Consider the following 18,665-nt stretch of genomic DNA (forward strand, 5'->3'; position numbering starts at 1 on the left):
AGTAACATGTAACATCATAGCCAGGACTTATTCTCAAAGCTCTGGAAAATTTAGCACCTTCATTTTTATTTATTTATTTATTTATTTATTTTTCCTGCCACAGAACTTTGTTTATTAGGAATTATTAGTATCTATAGAAAGTAACTTCTTCAGTGCTGGAGCCTTGCAGTCTTATATAAAATCCTTTTTAAATGGAATGAGTTCATTGCAGTTAAAACTTGTTTTTGATGCTGTTAGTCTGTACAGCTTAATTAGAAGTCTGCCTCACCTCTCTGGAGTTATTTTGGAAATATGTTGAGCTTTCTGTAGTTTTCTGTCCTTGAATTTGAATAGTTCTTGGCCAATTTCAAGCTTGTGAACCATCTGTCACTTTAGGTTTTACTTGGCTTTGATACGGGACCGCGTACTTCACAGCTCGCCCAAGATCGGCGATGACCTGTTGCAGTTGCTTTAGTTGTTCTTCTTGTGTCGCATCCACATGTTCCAAAACTGGGTGCTAATGACCAAAAATCCCAATTGTGATTCAGCGAAGTGGAATTTTGTTGACAAAATCTGGATTTAACTCAGCCAAAGGAAATGCTTTTACAAGTGTAGATTAATATCTCAGGAATGACCATTTCTTCTTGGAGAAAAAACCCTGGTTTAGATCTCAGCTAAAAAAGAAAAAGTTAAAAATTCAAATAAAAGCCCAGAGAAAAGTGGAAAAAAAGGTACTTGCAGAACTAGATTCATTCAACAGCGTCTGCTTTCCTGGAGTAAAAGTTACAGAAGTTAATTTTAGGCAAGTTAAAGTAAATGCTGCACGGCCAGTAGGATGTTTTTACCTTCTTAGCTTGCATTGCCTGTACCATGTACGCCTCAATTTGGTATAGAAAGCAGCCCCTGCGACATAAAACTCCTCTAGTGTCAATGAGTTTTGCTGTTGTTAAACAAGGCTGTATGAATGGATTTTGCATGAAACCCCTGTGGCTGGTTTGGAGGTCATTCAGGCACTTTTCCTGCACTTACGCTCTGTGAAGGTGCAAAACCTGAAAGACGTGGTCGGGCAGCCACGATGGGCTGATCCCAAGGGGGACAAGTGGGGACACCTCATTCTGCTCTTCCTTACCCTAAAATGTAGTCTCCATTTGACATGACTGATACTTCATTTGACACAGTCCAAATATAGAATAGCTTAATTAAGGACAGGCCTTAAGAACATGAGCGGAGTGCTATGAGCAAGCACATATCATCCCTTGATATTGGAGCGGAAAAGGCTAAGCAAATAATTTTAAAGAATGGGCTAATTGTTGTGCCCATTACCATTGTCTTGCAGCTGCGATGCTTTGTATAGCAGTAAAGTACATGGGGAGCCGAGCTTGACTTGGAACACATCATTCCAGGCAGGGCATCCAAATATTGGGGAGGGCAATTAAAATTTTTAAAGATTTGCAAAAATTGCAATGGAGAAAGAGATTGTATCATGACCATGGTAGGCTTTGAGTGCTTGGTGTTATAAACTGCACTCGTGTGTACAGCAGTAAGGTAAGTTGATGTTTAAGAACTGAAAAAACAGGAAATACGCAACTGAAGCTGGGATGTGTCATGTGTAACACTGCACATGTAATTAAAGATTATAGTAACTAATTTACATATGCTTTCCATATTGCAATAACATTGTTATACCAGGAGTTCTAAGGATATAAAAGAGGTAATGCTAACAAAAGGGTCCAGTATCTTTCCTTAATATAGGGCTTTAGGTGATTAACTGGCCCTCTGTAAGTTTTAACAACACAGGCAGCAAAAATGTAATGAATCTTCCTTTCCTAAGTAGCCGTCCTTGTTTTGGGCCAAATTTGGGAGGTGATGGTAACATATTATATAATTTAATATAATATTTGTTGCAGTTTAGTCCCAGCCGGCAACTAAGCCCCACTCAGCCACTTGCTTGCTACTCTCCCCCAGGAGTGAGCCCTTTCCTCAAAAAAAGCTATTTCTGTGACACATCTAAATGGTTTTTATGCCTCCAACAATCTCAGGGAAAAAAAAAAAAAGTTTTTAATGGCTTGCTCATGTTTTTCTACCAAGAAATATTCATTGAGAATCTATCTTTACATTTTTAAAGTTATATTCAGGATCAAAAATGCCCCTTCCATTACTTTTGAGCACAGAGTAAGTTTGGACTATCAGACAAAGAGGGAAACGTTTTGGAGACTCGGATTAATGAAAACAATATGTTAGTAGAAAAGATGCATATCTGTTTTAAAAAATGTTATTGTGTCTGAACCTGGTTTTAAGCAAGTGAGTTATGTGACATGATACATTTTGGGGGAGGTTACAGAATAGGAAAAGAAGAAATGAGGATGGAAGGTTGGTTCTGGAAGTCACTTATTTTATTGTGATATGGCAAAAAGGGGGAAGTGAACTTTTGAAAATTGGGAATTGAAAATATAAAAACTTTGAATGGTTGAGGAAAACTCTGATCTCCATTTTTCTCTCTCCCCCCCATCCTGTCCAAGGTTGAAAGAAAAAATACTGTAGCTTTAGCTCAGAAAGAAGGTGACTGACAACTAGAATACTATTTTGGAGGTGTTCGTACCTGCTCTGGTTGCAGCCCAGTTGCACTATTTGAGGGCACGTCCTTTTGAAACAAAGACAGAATTGTGACAGATCTGAGTGTTGCCATCACTGACAGAGCAGGAGCAACTGAGAGCACCTTTGAAAATTACTGTGTGTTGACAAAGTCTTTTCTTGGCAAAGAAACCACCATCTAAGTCTCAGGAGTAGAGAGGAACAAAATTTCATTACATGTAAATAATTGTCTAAAAATAGCAGCACAGATCGCTTTTCGCATTTAGTTCCTTCTTCATACTAAAAAAGAAGTGACTACCAGAAGTCCAAACTGAAAAATAAAGGGCCTGCATTAGCTTTGTCTGTAAAAACACTTACAGTATTTAGGGTGAAGCATTTTGAACTGAATATTCGATATCTTTTAATTTGCTTGCCTATTTTAAAGTATCTGAAGACATCCGCAGCCTGTTTTATTTAAAGCAAGTTTTGAAAGAGGACACTGTGGTTTATGGCCGTGTGTCAGGTTTGATAGTGTTATGCCATGATTTAGCAAAGCACTTAAGCACATGTCCACATCCCACTGAATTTGGTAGGAAGTGAAGAAGCAGAGGACATAGTGTTTGCTGTGCTGTGAGCCTCTTTCAGGGGAGGAAAATAAATTAAAAAAAAATAAAAAGGATTTGTCTTTATATGGTTATAGAGCTTTTTGCCAAATTTACTAAACTAGACACAAACTCATAGATCATATTAGATCATGATTATTAAATGTATTCCGTCACTCAAAATGACATATTCTAAACTGGGCTGGCTCAGACCACTGAAATAGAGCAGCTAATTATGGTACACGTGGGTGTGCTGGGTAGTCATCTGACTTTTATTTTTTTAGATATCTCGCCTAGCACCCTGCTCCCTCCCCAAACCAACATTTGAGACACTATGATAAGCCTTCATTACATGCAGTATTGAGCCAGAGTATTACTTATCAGCCTTTTCTAATTGCTCCTCATTTTCTGAATGCTCCATTTGATATGCTGATGTTCAGTGTGGAGGACTGTAAAAGAAATCAATGAGACAGTGGATATTGGGCATATCTGCATGGAAATGGGATATACATGTGACCAGGAGAAGAACGAGGGGTACGAGCGAGGACACAAAAGATGCACCTGGGTTTTCTCTCCATCTGGTCTTGAGATCAAGCTGGGGAATGTTTTTGGGTGAAATGCTTTGAAATTTAACGTTTGGAAAGAGGTGTGGGTTGTTTTCCTTTGTTGAGAGAATTGGAGGCTTCATATATGTTCTTACCGATAAACAGGATGGTATCAAAAAGCTGCTTACTAGAAATATATTTGATATCACATTCTTCCCTCAATGGAAACTACTACTTTTAAATTGTGGCTAACTTGGCTGTTTAAAAGGCGTATAGACGAGGTTCTTAGGGACGTGGGTTAGAGCTAGAGTTAGGTTATGGTTGGACTCGATGATCTTGTGAGGTTCTTCCAACCGGAATGATTCTATGATTCTATTCAGGTCATATGGGAGACATAAATTATAATTCAGTAATAATCATGAGTGTCAATCTTTTTACTGCTGATTCCCTGTGTGGCCTCAAGCGTGCTTGCTTTAATCTGTAGAGTGGAGACATGAATGCTTTTTTTTTAAATCTTGCAGTGCAGATAATGTAAGTGCTTTCTAAATGTACAATGATGAATTTCGTAGCAGCTGTGGAAAAATAGCTAATTTTGTATCTCTCTCACTTAAGAGGATGTACAATAATGGCCACGTTCAACATTTTTTTTCCATCCTATGCACTAAAGGCTATGTGGAGAAAGTGTTGTGGCAATCTGTAATTACAGAGTAACACTCAGGTAAAAGGAAGCTGAATCAGGCTGAGGTGTGTGACTTAAACACGAGTATTTGAGCTGATGGACTTCACAAGCGATGCCGTCATCTTGCCAGGTGGCATTTTTGGTGTGTGTTTTTCCCCTCTGCATTATCTGTTCTGCTTGTAAGAACTCACGTTGTACTCAAAAATTATATGATGCGTACAAACTTGGATCTAAAAGCTCAGTTCTGATTCTGTAGGCCCTGCTAAAACACCTGTATTGCTTTTCCCCAAGTAAGAAGAAAACCTGGGCAAAGCTCACGTTGCTTCCCTGAACTTCCATTGCGCTCGCTCATGGAAATGAAACTTCGTGCTGCAGTTCGTACAGCGGAGGAGCCGCAGGAGGGCCCGCGGCAGGACGATCTCCCGGCTCGTCCTGCGGCCCCGCTGCCCGGCCGGGCCCTCACCCCCCGCCCGGCGGCGCCGCAGCCTGCTCGGCACCGCTCCCCCGGGAGACCCGAGCGGCAGAGCGCCCGCTGCGGGACCCCAGCACTGTCCCGGGCTGTTTCACTCCTTAAGGCACTTAAAGCTGCGGATTAAGTGGCAGGAAGCCGAGTTGCAAATTCCAATTTTAATCAACTTATTACTACAGGAATGCGTGTCCACCTTTTCCCTCTGGTGATGCTGTTCCAGAGGGCGCCCCTCCCGCATCCCAGCGCGGCTGAGGAGAGCCGGGGCGCGGCACCCCCAGCGCTCCGGCCGAGGGAGCGGGACCCGCTCTCCCCTGAGCACGCCTTTCCTCACACGGAGCGACCAGCGGGTAAGGCAGCACCGAGAGGGCCGCGCTGTCAGGGGGAAACTTTTCCAGGCAGGGCGATAGCGATCCACCGTCCCCAGGACAGATCGGAAACGCCCTGCCGACCGCCCGGGACTCCCCGTAACCCTGGGGAGAGCTCCTGCGGGCCGCTCCCCGCCGAGAAGCCCCAGCCCGAGAGAGAGCAGAGGCAGGACAAAATGGCGCCGCGATTCAAACGCTGCGCGCTGCGTGCCGGCGGGGGGGCGGCGGGGGGGCGGTGTCCCGGCGGGGTTCACTGCGCCTGCGCCCGGAGTTGCAAGATGGCGGACAGTGCGGAACTAAAGGTAAAGCGCAGCTTCAATTCCCTTCGCGATGCCCCTCGCTGCCGCGCTCGGGGCCGCCGGAGCTGTGCTTGCCTCGTCGCCCGGGGCGAACCGAGCTGCTGCTGGCGCTGCGCGGCGCCTCCTGGCTGTGCCTCGCCGGGGTGGCGACGGCGGCGCCCCGCCGGTAGCGGGGGCTGAGGGACGGAGCGGGGCGGGGAACGGAGCTGTCCTCCTCTCGCCTCCCGCCCGACCGCGCTCTGCCGGGCAGCCCTGCCGGGCCCGGGGGGCGGCAGCGGGGGTGCCGGGGAGGGCTCCCTTCAGCGCTGGTGGAGGGGGCGGTTGGGCTCGGGCCGGGCCGTCGCGGAGGTGAGGGCGGCGGCGACGGCCGGGGGAGCCCCCGGGAGTTGCCGGAGCTGGGCAGCGCGGCTCGGCCGCCCCTGGGGCGGGGGACGGTTCCCTGGGCTCCTTGCAAAGTTTCCAGGGGACTCTGCCAGCGGCGCCGGGCGGAGAGGGAGCCCCGAGGAACGGGCTCTGCTGCCGTTGACAGGCGGCCGGTTCCCAACGAGCGCCCTCGCCGCCCGTCGCCGGGGGGGGACGGGAGGGGGGCCCTGCTCGCCTCGCCCCGCTCCCACTCGGTAGATAAAGCACCAAACCGTCACACCTTGAGGAGTTACCGGGGGTAAAGCTTGTGGCTGATCCTGTCATCCAGCGAAGCACATCGAAACCCGGTGCTCTGGAGCACCCTGGAGCAAAGTTGCAGCTCTCCGGCTGGGTGAAGAGGGGCCAGGGGGTCCCGCGGGGTTTTGGGGAGTTTAGAGGGTACTCAGCCCGGGGTGGAGGAGAGGGAGCGACTCCACATAGCACGTCCCATCAGTATTTTGAGGAATGGCAGCGGTGAAATAGTGAGTGGTGGGGCATCCACACTGTGCACCAAAAAAAAAAAAAAAAAAAAAGGCAACAAAAAAGACCCCAAGAACTTTCCAGTCACTTTTGCAAGGTGTGTATGGGGGCAAACGCTGCCTTGCACACCCAGCAGTGTATTTAGAAGTTTGAAGTTTCCACTGCAGTTGTCATAGAGTCATTATTCATCAGGAGAGTTTCTGTCTCGTGCTTTAAAGTTAATACAATGAAAGACACAAATCAGACATATGTTAAATGTGTAACATAAACTACAGAGTATGTAAAGTATGACTAGGGAAATACTTTGTCTTTCTCTAGAGTTTCAGTAGGTCTCAGTTTTCTGTGTATCGAAGGTTCTTGCACTTTCATTTCCAGATGCTTAAAGAGCTGTCAGGATGTAAAAAAGTATAAAATCTTAACATGTTCCAACTTTTGGCGATCTCTGACTGCCAGCTTAGGATAAATAGATCCTAATTTAAATCCTCTTCTGTCCTTGTTTTTCTGGGTATTTTGCAGAGTATATTGTTTCAGCTGTGTTGTCCCAAAGTCTTTTTTGCAAGTTGTGAGTCCCAGATAATGAGATAAAGAGTCAAGATGGGATTCCAGTGTTGAACTTTTGTTAATCTCAGCATGGCAAATGGAGAAGTGTGTTTTGATAACTGGCTCTTCAGAGTTTTTGGGGCACAGTTGCTGGCTTGGGCTTTTGTGACGTCTTTATAGGCAAGACTGACTCAAATGGAGTGAAAAGAGGCAAGAGCTAAGCAATAGGTTTGTTTGTTTTTGATGTGTTAAGATGGCAGAACGATGGTCAAGGGACAGTACTGAAAGGCATGATTTTACTGTGAAAATTGAGAATTTATTGATCTTAGGAGCTCTGAAACCTGAAGCCTCTCATCCATCCCAGAGTGCTGATGATCTCTGAATGCAGCACTGAGTCCTGTCCTTTTCTCTCTCTCTGCAGCTTCACAGGTGGAGCTTTTGTAGAAGTGTATTTGTGTCAGCTTCTCATCCCACACTTCTTTATTGATACCTTTCTGAAACCTCTGTCTTGAGAACCAGTAGAGTGTTTTTTTTTTTTTTAAAGTACTGTTGCTGCCTAAAGGATCTGAGGGTTAAATGTCAAACCGACTAGTGTATTTTCAATTTAATTTTGCTGCTCGGGATGCATGGTGGTACTTGCAAGCTGGGGATATAGGATGGTAGCACTGTGTTCTGTGAAAAGCTGCCCAGGTATTTTTTTGGTAGCTATGGGGGCTTGGCAGTTTACATAAGAAAAAAATAGTTACTTTATGAATTCATATTTTGAAGACTTCAGAACATTTTTTTTTTTCTCCAGACTGTACAAAGAAAAAGAGGCGTGTGGGTGTGTCCTCTGTCAGGAAGGAGAGGGAAAGACAAGGGGGCATGAAACTTGTGCTTTGAATTGTAGCTGTCACATACCAGTTTTCCAGAAGTAGTACAGCTCAGTTATGAGGTATGGGATGGGGTGAGTGCTCCTTGGAAAAACGAGGCTAATGGAAAACTTATATCGTAGTTGGGTGCAGTGGGTATTTTAAAGCAGGAATACATCCCCAGAAAAAGCACTTTTAAATGCTTTCTGTTTTTGAGAGTTGAAAGGAGATGTAGCTAAAGGGAGGATTTGCGATTAATACTCTGCTATTTAAAGAATGAACAGTGAATTCCTTTCATTATTCTATTTTTTTAAGTAAAATATTTTCATGTTTCTCCCCTGATTAATTTGCAAATGGCATTGATTTCAATTTCATTACCTTTAAAAACTAAAATAAAAAGTAATATTTGCACAGTAACTCATGTGCTTTGCCAGATAAAGTTTGTCAGAACAACTTAGTCAAGTTTCTGAAATATTCTTGCCTTCCTGTGTAAAGAGCCATGGGGGTTACGTGTGGGTAACGTACACGTGTGTAAACTGGGAACGTGATATCATGGGTGGTATTGCCAAAGACATCAAGTAAAATTAAAGATCTCGCTTTCTCCAGAAAAACAGTGGCCGTTCTTACTGCCACTGTCTTTCAGAGTTCTAAATAATGAAATAGCATTTCTTGTGTTGTATTTTCTTACCATGATCAAGAATATTTTGGTCTCTTGCCCCATTTGAGAATGTTTGTCCTATTGGAAAAAAAAAATCAGGTAAGATCACAGGTACTTTGCAGATCCCAGACTTGTGAGGTTTCTGAATTCTTTGGTACTTTCGAAGGTTTGGAGAAATAGAACCAGTTTGTTTTTATTTCTGTTGATGAAACAAAGTAACTGAAAAGTCTGTTTTTTTGTGGATTGCCTCCCTAACTCTATAGGCTGAGGCATATGTGAATTTTCTTGATCTTAATTACTATTCCTGTATAATTGCGTACAGACTCTAATTTATCTCAAGGTAAGCTATTTAAAGCTCTTTCTAATTGGAAGGAGTATACTTGAGTGATTAAATCTTTCCTTCAATATTTCTTACATCTCTTTAAATTGGTTATTAAATTGTTGTGATCTTTGCCTTCCACTCAAGTCTTTTGGAAATCATTACACAGTTTGCAATAATCAATTCAATTATACATGGATCAAAGAATGAAAAAGAAAAGCTTATGTTCTAGTATTGTCATTCTTGATACTGTCCTAAGAAGCTGGTTTGGAAAGCACATGCTGGGAGGTTTTCTCCTTTGTTCTCTCTCCTTTTAAGAAAGTGCCTTTGGGGATTGGAGAGATCCCTGGTGTGTTTCTTGTTAGACACAATTTATACTTAAAAAAAAAAAAAAAAGTGAGCCAAGAGTTTGAATGAAAATTCATAATGGCATTTCCACACAATGGTGATGAAAACAAACCATTTAAAAATATTCAGTTGGGAACTATCCCTCCCATAAGTACAGGGAAGCAGGTTTTTGAAGGGGGAGAGTCTGGTAGCGCGGCTTTCAGGTGATAATAGTGACAAATGGATCTCTGGTATGGAAACACAGTTGTGTTAAATTGCATCGGCAATGCTAATAAGCGTAAGCTACCTATTTCAGTGTTCAATTAGACTTTTATTATTCTGTATTATGAGCTATTTTTGCCTAATCCTTTTATTAGTTGCCAGGGTTGCATGTTTCTGTGATTAAAGTCAATATAATCCACTTTTCATTATTATCTGAGTCCACAGATTACGTTATTTTCATGCCTGTAATTTGGTGCATGTCAGTATAATTGTATTTTTAACTGTATTTTGGTCTAGTTATCTTTTTTGAGCTTTTGGTCTTCAACACTGGAATTGCAGATATCAGATGAATAAAATTGGCAGCTGCACATTGCTGCTTAACTGTCAAAGCCCTAATCCATAGCACTTCTTTATTGCCACTAAAAAACAGATCGCATATTGTGTACACATCGATATAGTGTCAGCACACTTGTAGTATAAACCCTTCACAAATGTTAGGGGCCATCCTGGTAGTATCTGTGTAGGTGAAATTCTTATTTATTAGCACTTGTGAGAAGGAAGGTAAAAAACCAGTGGTTCATAGTAGTTATTTTTAATGGATTTACTGTCTGTTTCTCTTTTGGTTATAAAGATATTTAGAAATGACAGTTAAAAGGCTTAGAAGTGAAGTAATGGGTAGAAGATGTATCTTATTTAGCTTTATTCTGTGAGAATAAGAGAAAAATGTTACCGTAGGGAGGGGAAGGGCTCAGGACTGCTTGGCCATTGATAAGGATGTTTATGGATCAGAGAGACAAGACAAATATTTAAAAGCATCCCAGGAAGCAGGGTGTAGACAGTTAAGGTATCTTCAGATACTGAAGTTATTTATAGGGATGTAGGTGACTGGTATGGTCTCTGGTCTGACCTGCATTCATATAGAATTTGAAGTACTAATACCTTTCTTGTTGTGAATTAACATTTTTGAAAGAGTTACTTTGTGGGGGCTTGGGATCACCCATCGTCCCAGAGGATTTGTGGCTGGGAAATGCAATGGATGTCCTGCAGTTTTCTTGTAATGGTGATATTAGTGTTTGGCCCTTTGGCTCCACAAGGAAAGAATTCTACCCACAAACATTAAGTTGTCTCAGAAATGTGTTTACTTTTGCTGTTGTGCTTCCACTCTAGAAAGTTTTGCTTTGATGAAGGATGCTACAGGTGCCCTTCTAATGGAAGACTCTGCTTTATCGCCCACCATAAAAAGTAGTAAAAGCCTTCAGAAAGCCATGATTTCAGTGAAGAATGCAAACATGGTTTATATGTTAAAAAGCTGTCAATACATACCCTATGCATCTTTTGTAGTTCCGCTGCCTCAGCTTGTGCTGTCCCGTGTGAGTATAAACTTCGCCTCTGGTTAGCACACAAATGTGCCTGTGAGAATCGCAGAGAGATGTTTGCCCTGTTCTTAAGGTGGGAGAAAAGGGAAAATGCATTGTTTGGGTGACTGCTGTGACATGTGCTTGAGCAGCTGAATTTCAAAATCCTCTTGATAAAGCTCAGTTATTGATTGTCTCATTGCTCTGTCACTATTCCAGCTGTATAGACCAATAAATGCTAGGACTGTAGGTCTGGACTTTTTAAAATGAAGATGATTGGATTTTATGATGCAAAAATTGCATGTAGTACCTTCAGTGGTAGTCTGTTCATGAAAATACGTGCCTTTCTTAAAAGTAGATTCTTTTGCTAGTTAAAGGGGAGTGAGGAGAAGGAGCTCCAGTAGCTTACAAAAGGGTGCCTATTTCTGTAATTTCACTCAACACTATCAAAACCATTTTAAACAACTAGTCACCACCATAAAATGTGGCTATTTCAAAGTAAATTAGAAGCTTTGGGGCTACAGCAAAAAGTAGAAGATGTTAAACCTTTGAAAATGAGAATACATGGAGCTGATGATGGGGGGGGAGGTGTTATCTTATTTAGCCTTGTTCTGGTCTTCCAAATTTTCAATAGCAGCCAAAACCAAATTAAACTAGGTAATAATATATTATTGCTCTCTGTGTGCTGTGGTACAGACCTTTTTGTTGTAATTTCTTATTCTTTTGCCGGTACTCCTGTGTCTGTTGCAGCTGTATTGATTGAGGAGTTTGTCAGCAATTTGTTTAATCTTATTCTCTTGTTGGGATTAGGGATAGCTATAGATGTGCTGCTGCGTGTCTGCTGTTATAGTCTGTTTTAGCGTATACCAGAGTGTTCTGCAAGCAAACACTGTATTCCAAGATGAGGGGAGAGTAGGAATTAGCAGAAGGTGGGTATTACGGGGCTTGTCTAGAATATGTAAAACAAAGACATAAAAAGCTGGTATACAATTAGACCAAAGGTCAACCCAAGCTTGACCTTTATGTCTATAGGAGATGATATACAAGAGATTTATATAGGAAGTGACGTAATAATTAATGGGAAAGGGAAAAGAGCCTTTACCAAGCAATGGTTTTAAAAGGTAGAGTCCTAGGCTCTGCAGCAGAGTGAAGTCTCTGTGGGTATGCTGAAGTTTATTTGGCATGGAGGACAGAAAGATAAATGTTATTCACTTCATGCGCATCACTGAAGACTGCTCTGTAGTGAACTTCCTTTGTTTTGTTTAGGAAGTGGTCATGAGCTTTCTGGATACATGCTTATAAATACGAATGAGTTTTGCCTTTTTTCTGCTTCCGCCAGGACTACATGGGCTATAGGTAATGCTGCAGTTGCCAAGTTCTGGCCTGGAAGTACATCTAACTGCAGGAGAGTAAGAAAGGGAGAGTTTTGATCTCTACCCTGCCTTGGGGCAGATAAACAGCCAACAACTTTTCCAGAAAAGTAAGCTGTGAAGTGTCCATTTATCACTGTAGATATTTTTTCCCTATGCCTTGCATATTTATAGTGTATACTAAGAGTGCTTTTTCCCAATTTCCAGCCCAGATACGAGTTTTCATGCTAAATTATTCAAGCCAGGAGTTCGGTAGGACTCTCCTGTTAGCTTTTCTTGGTGTTCAGTTTGACATCTAGCTCCTCCCTTAATCCTGACCATAGATTATTTAGTAGTTTTGGCTGGAAGGGACCTTGGGAAATCTCCAGTCCAACCTCCTGCTTAAAGCAGGATCAGCTATGAGGTCAGAACAGGTTGCTCAGGACTTTATCCAGTCTGGTTTTAAAACCTCCAAGGATGGAGACTGCACAACCTCTGTGGGCAGCCACTTCTACTGCTTAACTGTTTGCATGGTGAAAACGTTTTTTTTTTTTAAAAATATATGCAGCCTGAACCTCTTACTTCAGGTTGTGCCCATTGTCTCCTATCCTTCTGTTGTGTACTCCGTGAAGATAGTGGCTCTGTTTCTTCTGCCTATGGTAAGGTTGCCGTTAGGTTCCTCCAGAGCCTTCAGTTCACCAGGCTGATCAAACCCTGTGTTTCCCCGGCCTTTTGCCAGGTCGTCTAGCTGTACCTCACATCTTTGACAATAAGATACCATCAGCTCTTTTGGAGATGGAATTTTGGCAGATGATTCCATGCCACAGAGGTAGTTCTTACAGGTTTTTACTCCTGTGGATTTCTGTTAGTGGAGAAGTATTACAAAATCCTTGACATCCTCAGGTGTGTGCAAAAGTAGATCCTGAGACTGTCCACTGGTATCACTGCAAAAGGTGGAGGTTACTTAAAAAAATTAGGTTTCCAAAGCAGTGAACCTTCTGAGGGGAGATGCTGACAGATGACAGGCAGCAGTAGGTATTTCTTTACCACGAGACTCCGTACAATTCTTGTCCATTTTGAAAATCTACTCTTTCCTCCCATTAAATACATGGTTATGAAGCAGATGGAAAACTCAGCTCAGTGTCCTTACTGCTTGGTTGCAGCTTTGTCTTCGGTTCCTGAAGATGTGCCTTTTGTGGCCGCAGCCATGCGAGTATGCAAACAGATGTGATAAATGCTCTCAGAAATTTGTGTTGGGCAGGAGTTAAGTCATAATCTTTGGTTAGAGCTCAGATTAGAGGTCTGATTTTTCTCAGGTGGGTTTCCACTAGGAAAACAACAGTTCCCTTTCAAATGGATGACAAAGTATAAAACTACAGAGTGCTTTAGGTACACTGGAATTTTATGTGGAAGCTGGTTTGTATTCACAAGGCAGCTTCCACTGGGCATGTACTCAGGCTGCCAGCCAGTATTGTGGCTTTACCTTTCCATACTGTACAACTCATTTTGGAGCAGCTGTAGGATCCATCATCTGCAACATTTTCCAGGGGTGTGGTTTGCAATCGGGTACTTAGGTCCATCGGATTTCAGCCTTGGCCCTCTTGACCTTGGTTGTTTGCTTGATGCTGCTGCTCGGTTCTTGAGGCTCACGAAGGGGAGCGGATCGACAGCTGAGCCAGACCACAGAGTTTAGCAAAATAATTTATCCCTAGTTGCCTCTGGAATTAAAACTGGCTCTGTATATCTCTGCAGGACAACTGGTAGTCCTGAGAGTCGCTTAATTCGTCAAGTCTAATCTTGGTCCTTCTGCATGTTTGTGGTCTGATCAGTGTAGCAGGACGTGCGAGGCTCCTCCTGCAAAAGTGCATCTTCCTGCTCAAGAAAAGCATCTCAGCTTGTTCAGTGTCTAAGTAGATCCCTTGCTTTTGCTGCCTAGCCCCATGATGGAATTTACTGTCCCTTAAAGTGGGACAGTTGCTTGAGAATCTTTCAGAGCTGAAACTTCTTGCTTACCTTCATTTACAGTCTTCTGCAAGATGTTCCTCCAGCCCTCTTTGTAGAGCAGGGTCTGCACTTAATAAGGCTGCTCTGTTCTGCGTTTCAACTCTAAACATGATGGATTTTCATGCAAAATAGAATATAGGGTGGAAATAGCAATGAATATAGTTTTGCTTGGCAATTTAGCAGAGGTGCAGCTCGCTATCATTATTTTTTTTTTAAAGCAGAGGCCAAATACAATAGGGATAATGTGTTTGGTTCAGGTAAAATCTGTAATCTGAGCTACAGGAGTATGTTGTAAAAAGTTGTGTGGATGAGAATGCTTTCTAATGCATTCATTCCTCGTATTGTTTCTTGAGACTCCCTTGACAAAATGATCTCACTTTTGTGCAGATGTTGTATCTTGTTTCCCTGGTGCAAAATAAGAGTCTTTGAAACAGTCCAAGTATTTGTGTAGATTTTCAGCTTATTGAAAAATCTGCTAGAGACAGCTCTGCTCAGGCTATCTGTGGAGTTGTTAGTGCACCTATAAATATATTACACGAAAATGAAAAACGTAAAAACTTCAGCAGCAGTACAGAAACAAAGCTGTTCTTTTTTGTAGGTTCTGTGTTGATTTTGCAGTATCAGTGAATCTGCTGAGGCCACTTAGTGGCAAAGCTTCAATTTTGTTTAATCAAGTACCAGGACTGTCGTTGGTTTGAATTACAAGTATTTTAGACAATATTTTTCTAAAGGGTGTACACCTAGGTTTGCATCCAGTTAATTTCCACTTTTACCTCTTTGGTGTTAAAATATGGCTCAGTTGAGAAGTAACATTTTTCATTAAAGGCGCTTGACAATGTCGCTTGTGCCTGAGTTTCTGAGGAAATGGCTAAAAATAAACATGAGTTATTAACTGAGTCTTAAGAATGTAAAAGTGGCCATACTGGTTCAGACAAAGGGTCCGTCTGGCCTGGTATCATCTCCTGCAGCTTCCAGAAGCGAGTGAAAATGAAAACAGGAGAAGGTAGGAGAAATAACTGTCACCTCCCTGCAATATTCCCCTGATCTCCAGCTATTTTCAGCTCTAGTCCTCTGAACCTGATGGGGGCTGTTAGCTGGACAAGCCATAATAAATCTATTATCCAAGTGCTTGTCCAAATTCCTCTCAAACCTATATAAACTTATTTTATTTGCAGGATTTCGCTAGGGATATCTGTTTTCTCCTGTTTGCGGCATGAGGACCATTCTCATTTTGTTCCAAGCCTAGTTCCAGCCAGCTTCATCCACTGGTCACTGTGGAACCAAGAGTCCGAACAGCTGATCCTGTCCACTCTACTTGTGCTGTTCAGTTTTATAGATTGTCTCTGTATCCGTCCCCACATTATCTTATTTTCTAGGTTGAGAAAAATCTTAACTTTTGCCATTTCATAATTAAGAGAATCATGGTGAACTTCTGTTATCCCTCTGTGAAACTTTCCACTTCTAATTTAATAATTTTTTAAAATTATTTTTTAAAGATGAGACCACCAAAACCACCCAGGTTTTGAGGTCTGGCTGAGCCAGGAATTTATATAGTATACTATATAAATGATTTCTCCTTTGCTCTCTGTTCCCTTTTTAATGATTTCTAACAATGATTTGTGTGTTTGACTGCTGCTGAGCTGATGTTTTCATATGTCTGTTTATCTTGGGCCAGGGAGCTTGCTCTAGTGTGGTAAAGGTCATCCCAGATCCCATCACTTTGTATGTAAAGCTGGGCCTGGCTGGTCTGCTTTTCCCCATGGGCATCACTTTACATTTCTGTACACTGAATTGCTCTGTCACTCTGTCTCATGAGGTCTTTCAATGATTCTTCAGTTTGGTTCTTCATCGTTACAACCATATTGTATCATCAGCAACTTTGTCATCCCACTGATTGCTTCGTTTTCTAAGTGGTTAACGAATAGGTTAAGCTATGTGTGCCAGCATAGGCCCTTGAAGAACTCTGTGCGTGACCTTCGTGTATTGTTTGGTATTGGAACAACTCGGACATGTTGGTAATAGAAGAACTTTGAATAGCAAGCTAAGGATCTATGGCCTGTTTTTCTTTAGAAAAAAAATTATTAATGCTGTAAGAATACCCAGCCTGTGTGTGTGGACTGTATTTTCATAGTTTCCTTTGACCTGCACTATTCTGTTGCTTTTAAACATATGCAGAAGCCTGAGGTGGTGCCAAGCTGTTTTAAGGGGAAGCAGAGATGTGCTGAAACTTGTTTCCTGTGTTAACTAGAAAATTGGTTTTTTTTTTTTTAAAGCATGCCTTTGTTTTTCAGAGTACATTCACATAGTTTAGTAAAGGGCTTGAGCTAAATATTAGTTGATTAACTGCATTAACTCCTTTGTTCCACAGGCTTGTGCATGATTGATGTCTTGATGCCTCTAGTTTTTTCTTTTCCCCAGTACTGGACTGTCCTTTGCTTTTCACAGAGAGGCTGAGCAAGGTTGTGAAGTAATATGATTCTTACAACATCCTTACCTGGAAGTAGCAGCTTTATGTTATCTACTGAGTCTATCAGGAGTCAAGACACTTCATTCTAAAATGCTGGGCTGAAACCCAGAAAATGCTTTGTTTCATCATGAGATCCTAAATAATCTTCCCTGCCTTCCCTGTGCCTTTGGCCGTATATGTGAAAAGGGCCAGGCAGAGTATAAATTCATGAACATGTGAGAGTCATTCAAAGGACATTAATGAGCTGCAAAAGGCTTGTATATATGCAAATTCCTATTCAGAGTGGGATTTGGATGAGTGCAGTTAATGAGGTGGGGCAGTAGTTTGGTCAGTAGTGATGAAAAGGAGCAGTGAGTAGAGCATCCTCCCTGTGCCCCGCCAGCGGGCTTGGGCTTTGGGCAGCTCACCGTGTGCAGGAAAAGTTGTCTGCAGTCCTGGATCTGCAGTCAGGACTGCACAGATATGGCACGTTTTCTGTTTTCGCTTGGTCAGGATTTCCATGGAAGTTTTAACTTTGCTATCGAAGTTTTCTTAGGCAGCTCTTGCAATTCTGGTGGTTCTATGGCTAAAGCCAAGTTAAATGCAGTATCATTTTTGGAGTTCACTTGCAATAGTTTTCATGTATTTTAAATCATAGGTGTGGCTGAAACTTGGCTTATGAAAACCTTCATTCCATCTCAGGCTTTTTTTTTTGTTTTGTTTTTCATACAGGGCAGGAGTTATTGTGTGAATAGATTAATTGAATTCAGTCTTACTTTGATTACAATAAAAATATAGTGCTTGAAGGATGATGTAGCAGGGAGGGGGACAGTGTGTCAGATTGATGGCACTGGGAAACAAAACACCTCTCTCCCCACTGAGCAAGTGACCTTAGTGTCTCCCTTTAACATCCTTTTCTGTGAAATAAATGTTTCTATAGGCCTTGCCTGTGCTATATGTGGGCCGGGAAAATCTTGCATAGAGAATATATTTTTAGCTTCTAATGTACTATTGAATGTTTGTCCTGGGATTAATCATTGTGAGCTAATGGGTTCCTAAGCACTGCATGCTTGTCTTTAAGCCTAGAGGTAACATGGTGCAGCTAATACATGTAAAAATACAGTTTTCTGGTGTGGGCAGCACTGGAAAGTGGAAGGACAGAGCAGCCTAAATTCTGAGGGGTGCAGTAGGATTGTGGGGTTAGGATCAGCTTTGTCAGAAGGCTCAGCCTTGCCTAAGATACATCTTCTCAGTCTGTCTCTGGCTGCATGTTGTCATTTGAAACTGTTTTCTTTATCCTCTTTTGAATGCTGAAGAAAAGCAGGAAGGTCTGCTTCCTCTCCTATTATTCCATCATCTTTTTGCATTTTTTACATAGTGGGAAGAAACCAGTCGTTGTGGGTGATATGAAAACTGAGCTTCCTGCTCTCTGTCTTTGTCCCTATGCCTCTTTTCGCTGCCTTCCCCAGGATCCACATTCAATGCCTGGCACTGCTGCTGCCCTGTTGCTCTCTTTCCAAGCTGGTACTTGGAATTAAATCACTGTGATTCTTGACAGTCTTACTGATCCTTCGGTGTTGTGAGTAGCAGCCAAAGAAGTCATCCATGTCTCATTAACTTGACTGAGCTAGGAGCCCGAATCCGCCTCGGTGGCAACTAGGCTGAGTACTGACATGATAATATTTTTGAAACAGGAGATGAACTTCTGACTGCCAGTATTTTCACTTGGGTTTGGACAAGTGACATAAGACACTTGTGTTTTTTGTTTTATTTTTTAATCCAGCTACTGATTTCTCCTCTGTAATAATAAATGTATTTTGGCACTTTAAAACTGATCTGTCTCAATATGTGATGTAAATATTAGTTCTATGTCATATTGTTACATGTAATAAATAATTACATTTTTAAATGCATCTCTACAGCTAGGAATAAATTAGGCTTTCATGCCCATTTAACTGTTGTACACATAGTCAGGCCTATAATTGTGTTTCCTGTTTTGCTGTGACAGACAATAGCTCTTCAGACTTCGAAAAACTGACCTTTCTTGAATTCCTGGGTGACCGCGTGTGGTTCACGCATAGTTTTCTTGCTAGCACTTTGCCATTACGTGGCTACTGTATTCTAGATACCTTGTTGAGAAGGAAAATGAGCTGGGATAGAGAAGTGTTTTTTCTCGGTGGTGTTCTGGTCTGGTTGAACTGGT

General features: G+C 42.2%; 1 protein-coding gene across 13 annotated transcripts in view; it reads left to right on the forward strand.

Moving 5' to 3' along the window:
• PIAS1 (protein inhibitor of activated STAT 1) overlaps positions 1–18,665 on the forward strand; it is a gene marked incomplete at its 5' end in the record, with an annotated part of 67,617 nt that overhangs the window by 2,638 nt on the left and 46,314 nt on the right. For 10 of the 13 annotated variants that reach the window (XR_013922611.1, XR_013922612.1, XR_013922613.1 and 7 more), the window contains one exon: positions 5,470–5,512. The exons of 1 other annotated variant lie outside the window; for it this stretch is intronic. Coding sequence is in view for 8 of the 12 variants with exons in the window: in XM_080351094.1 (XP_080207220.1) it covers positions 5,489–5,512 (24 nt within the window). Of the gene's footprint in view, positions 1–3,585; positions 3,799–5,386; positions 5,513–18,665 lie in introns of those variants that run through there. 2 more of the 13 variants (XM_080351100.1, XM_080351101.1) reach the window with 2 other exon arrangements.

Source organism: Nesoenas mayeri (assembly GCF_963082525.1).
Source record: "Nesoenas mayeri genome assembly, chromosome: 11".
Lineage (NCBI taxonomy): Eukaryota > Metazoa > Chordata > Aves > Columbiformes > Columbidae > Nesoenas > Nesoenas mayeri.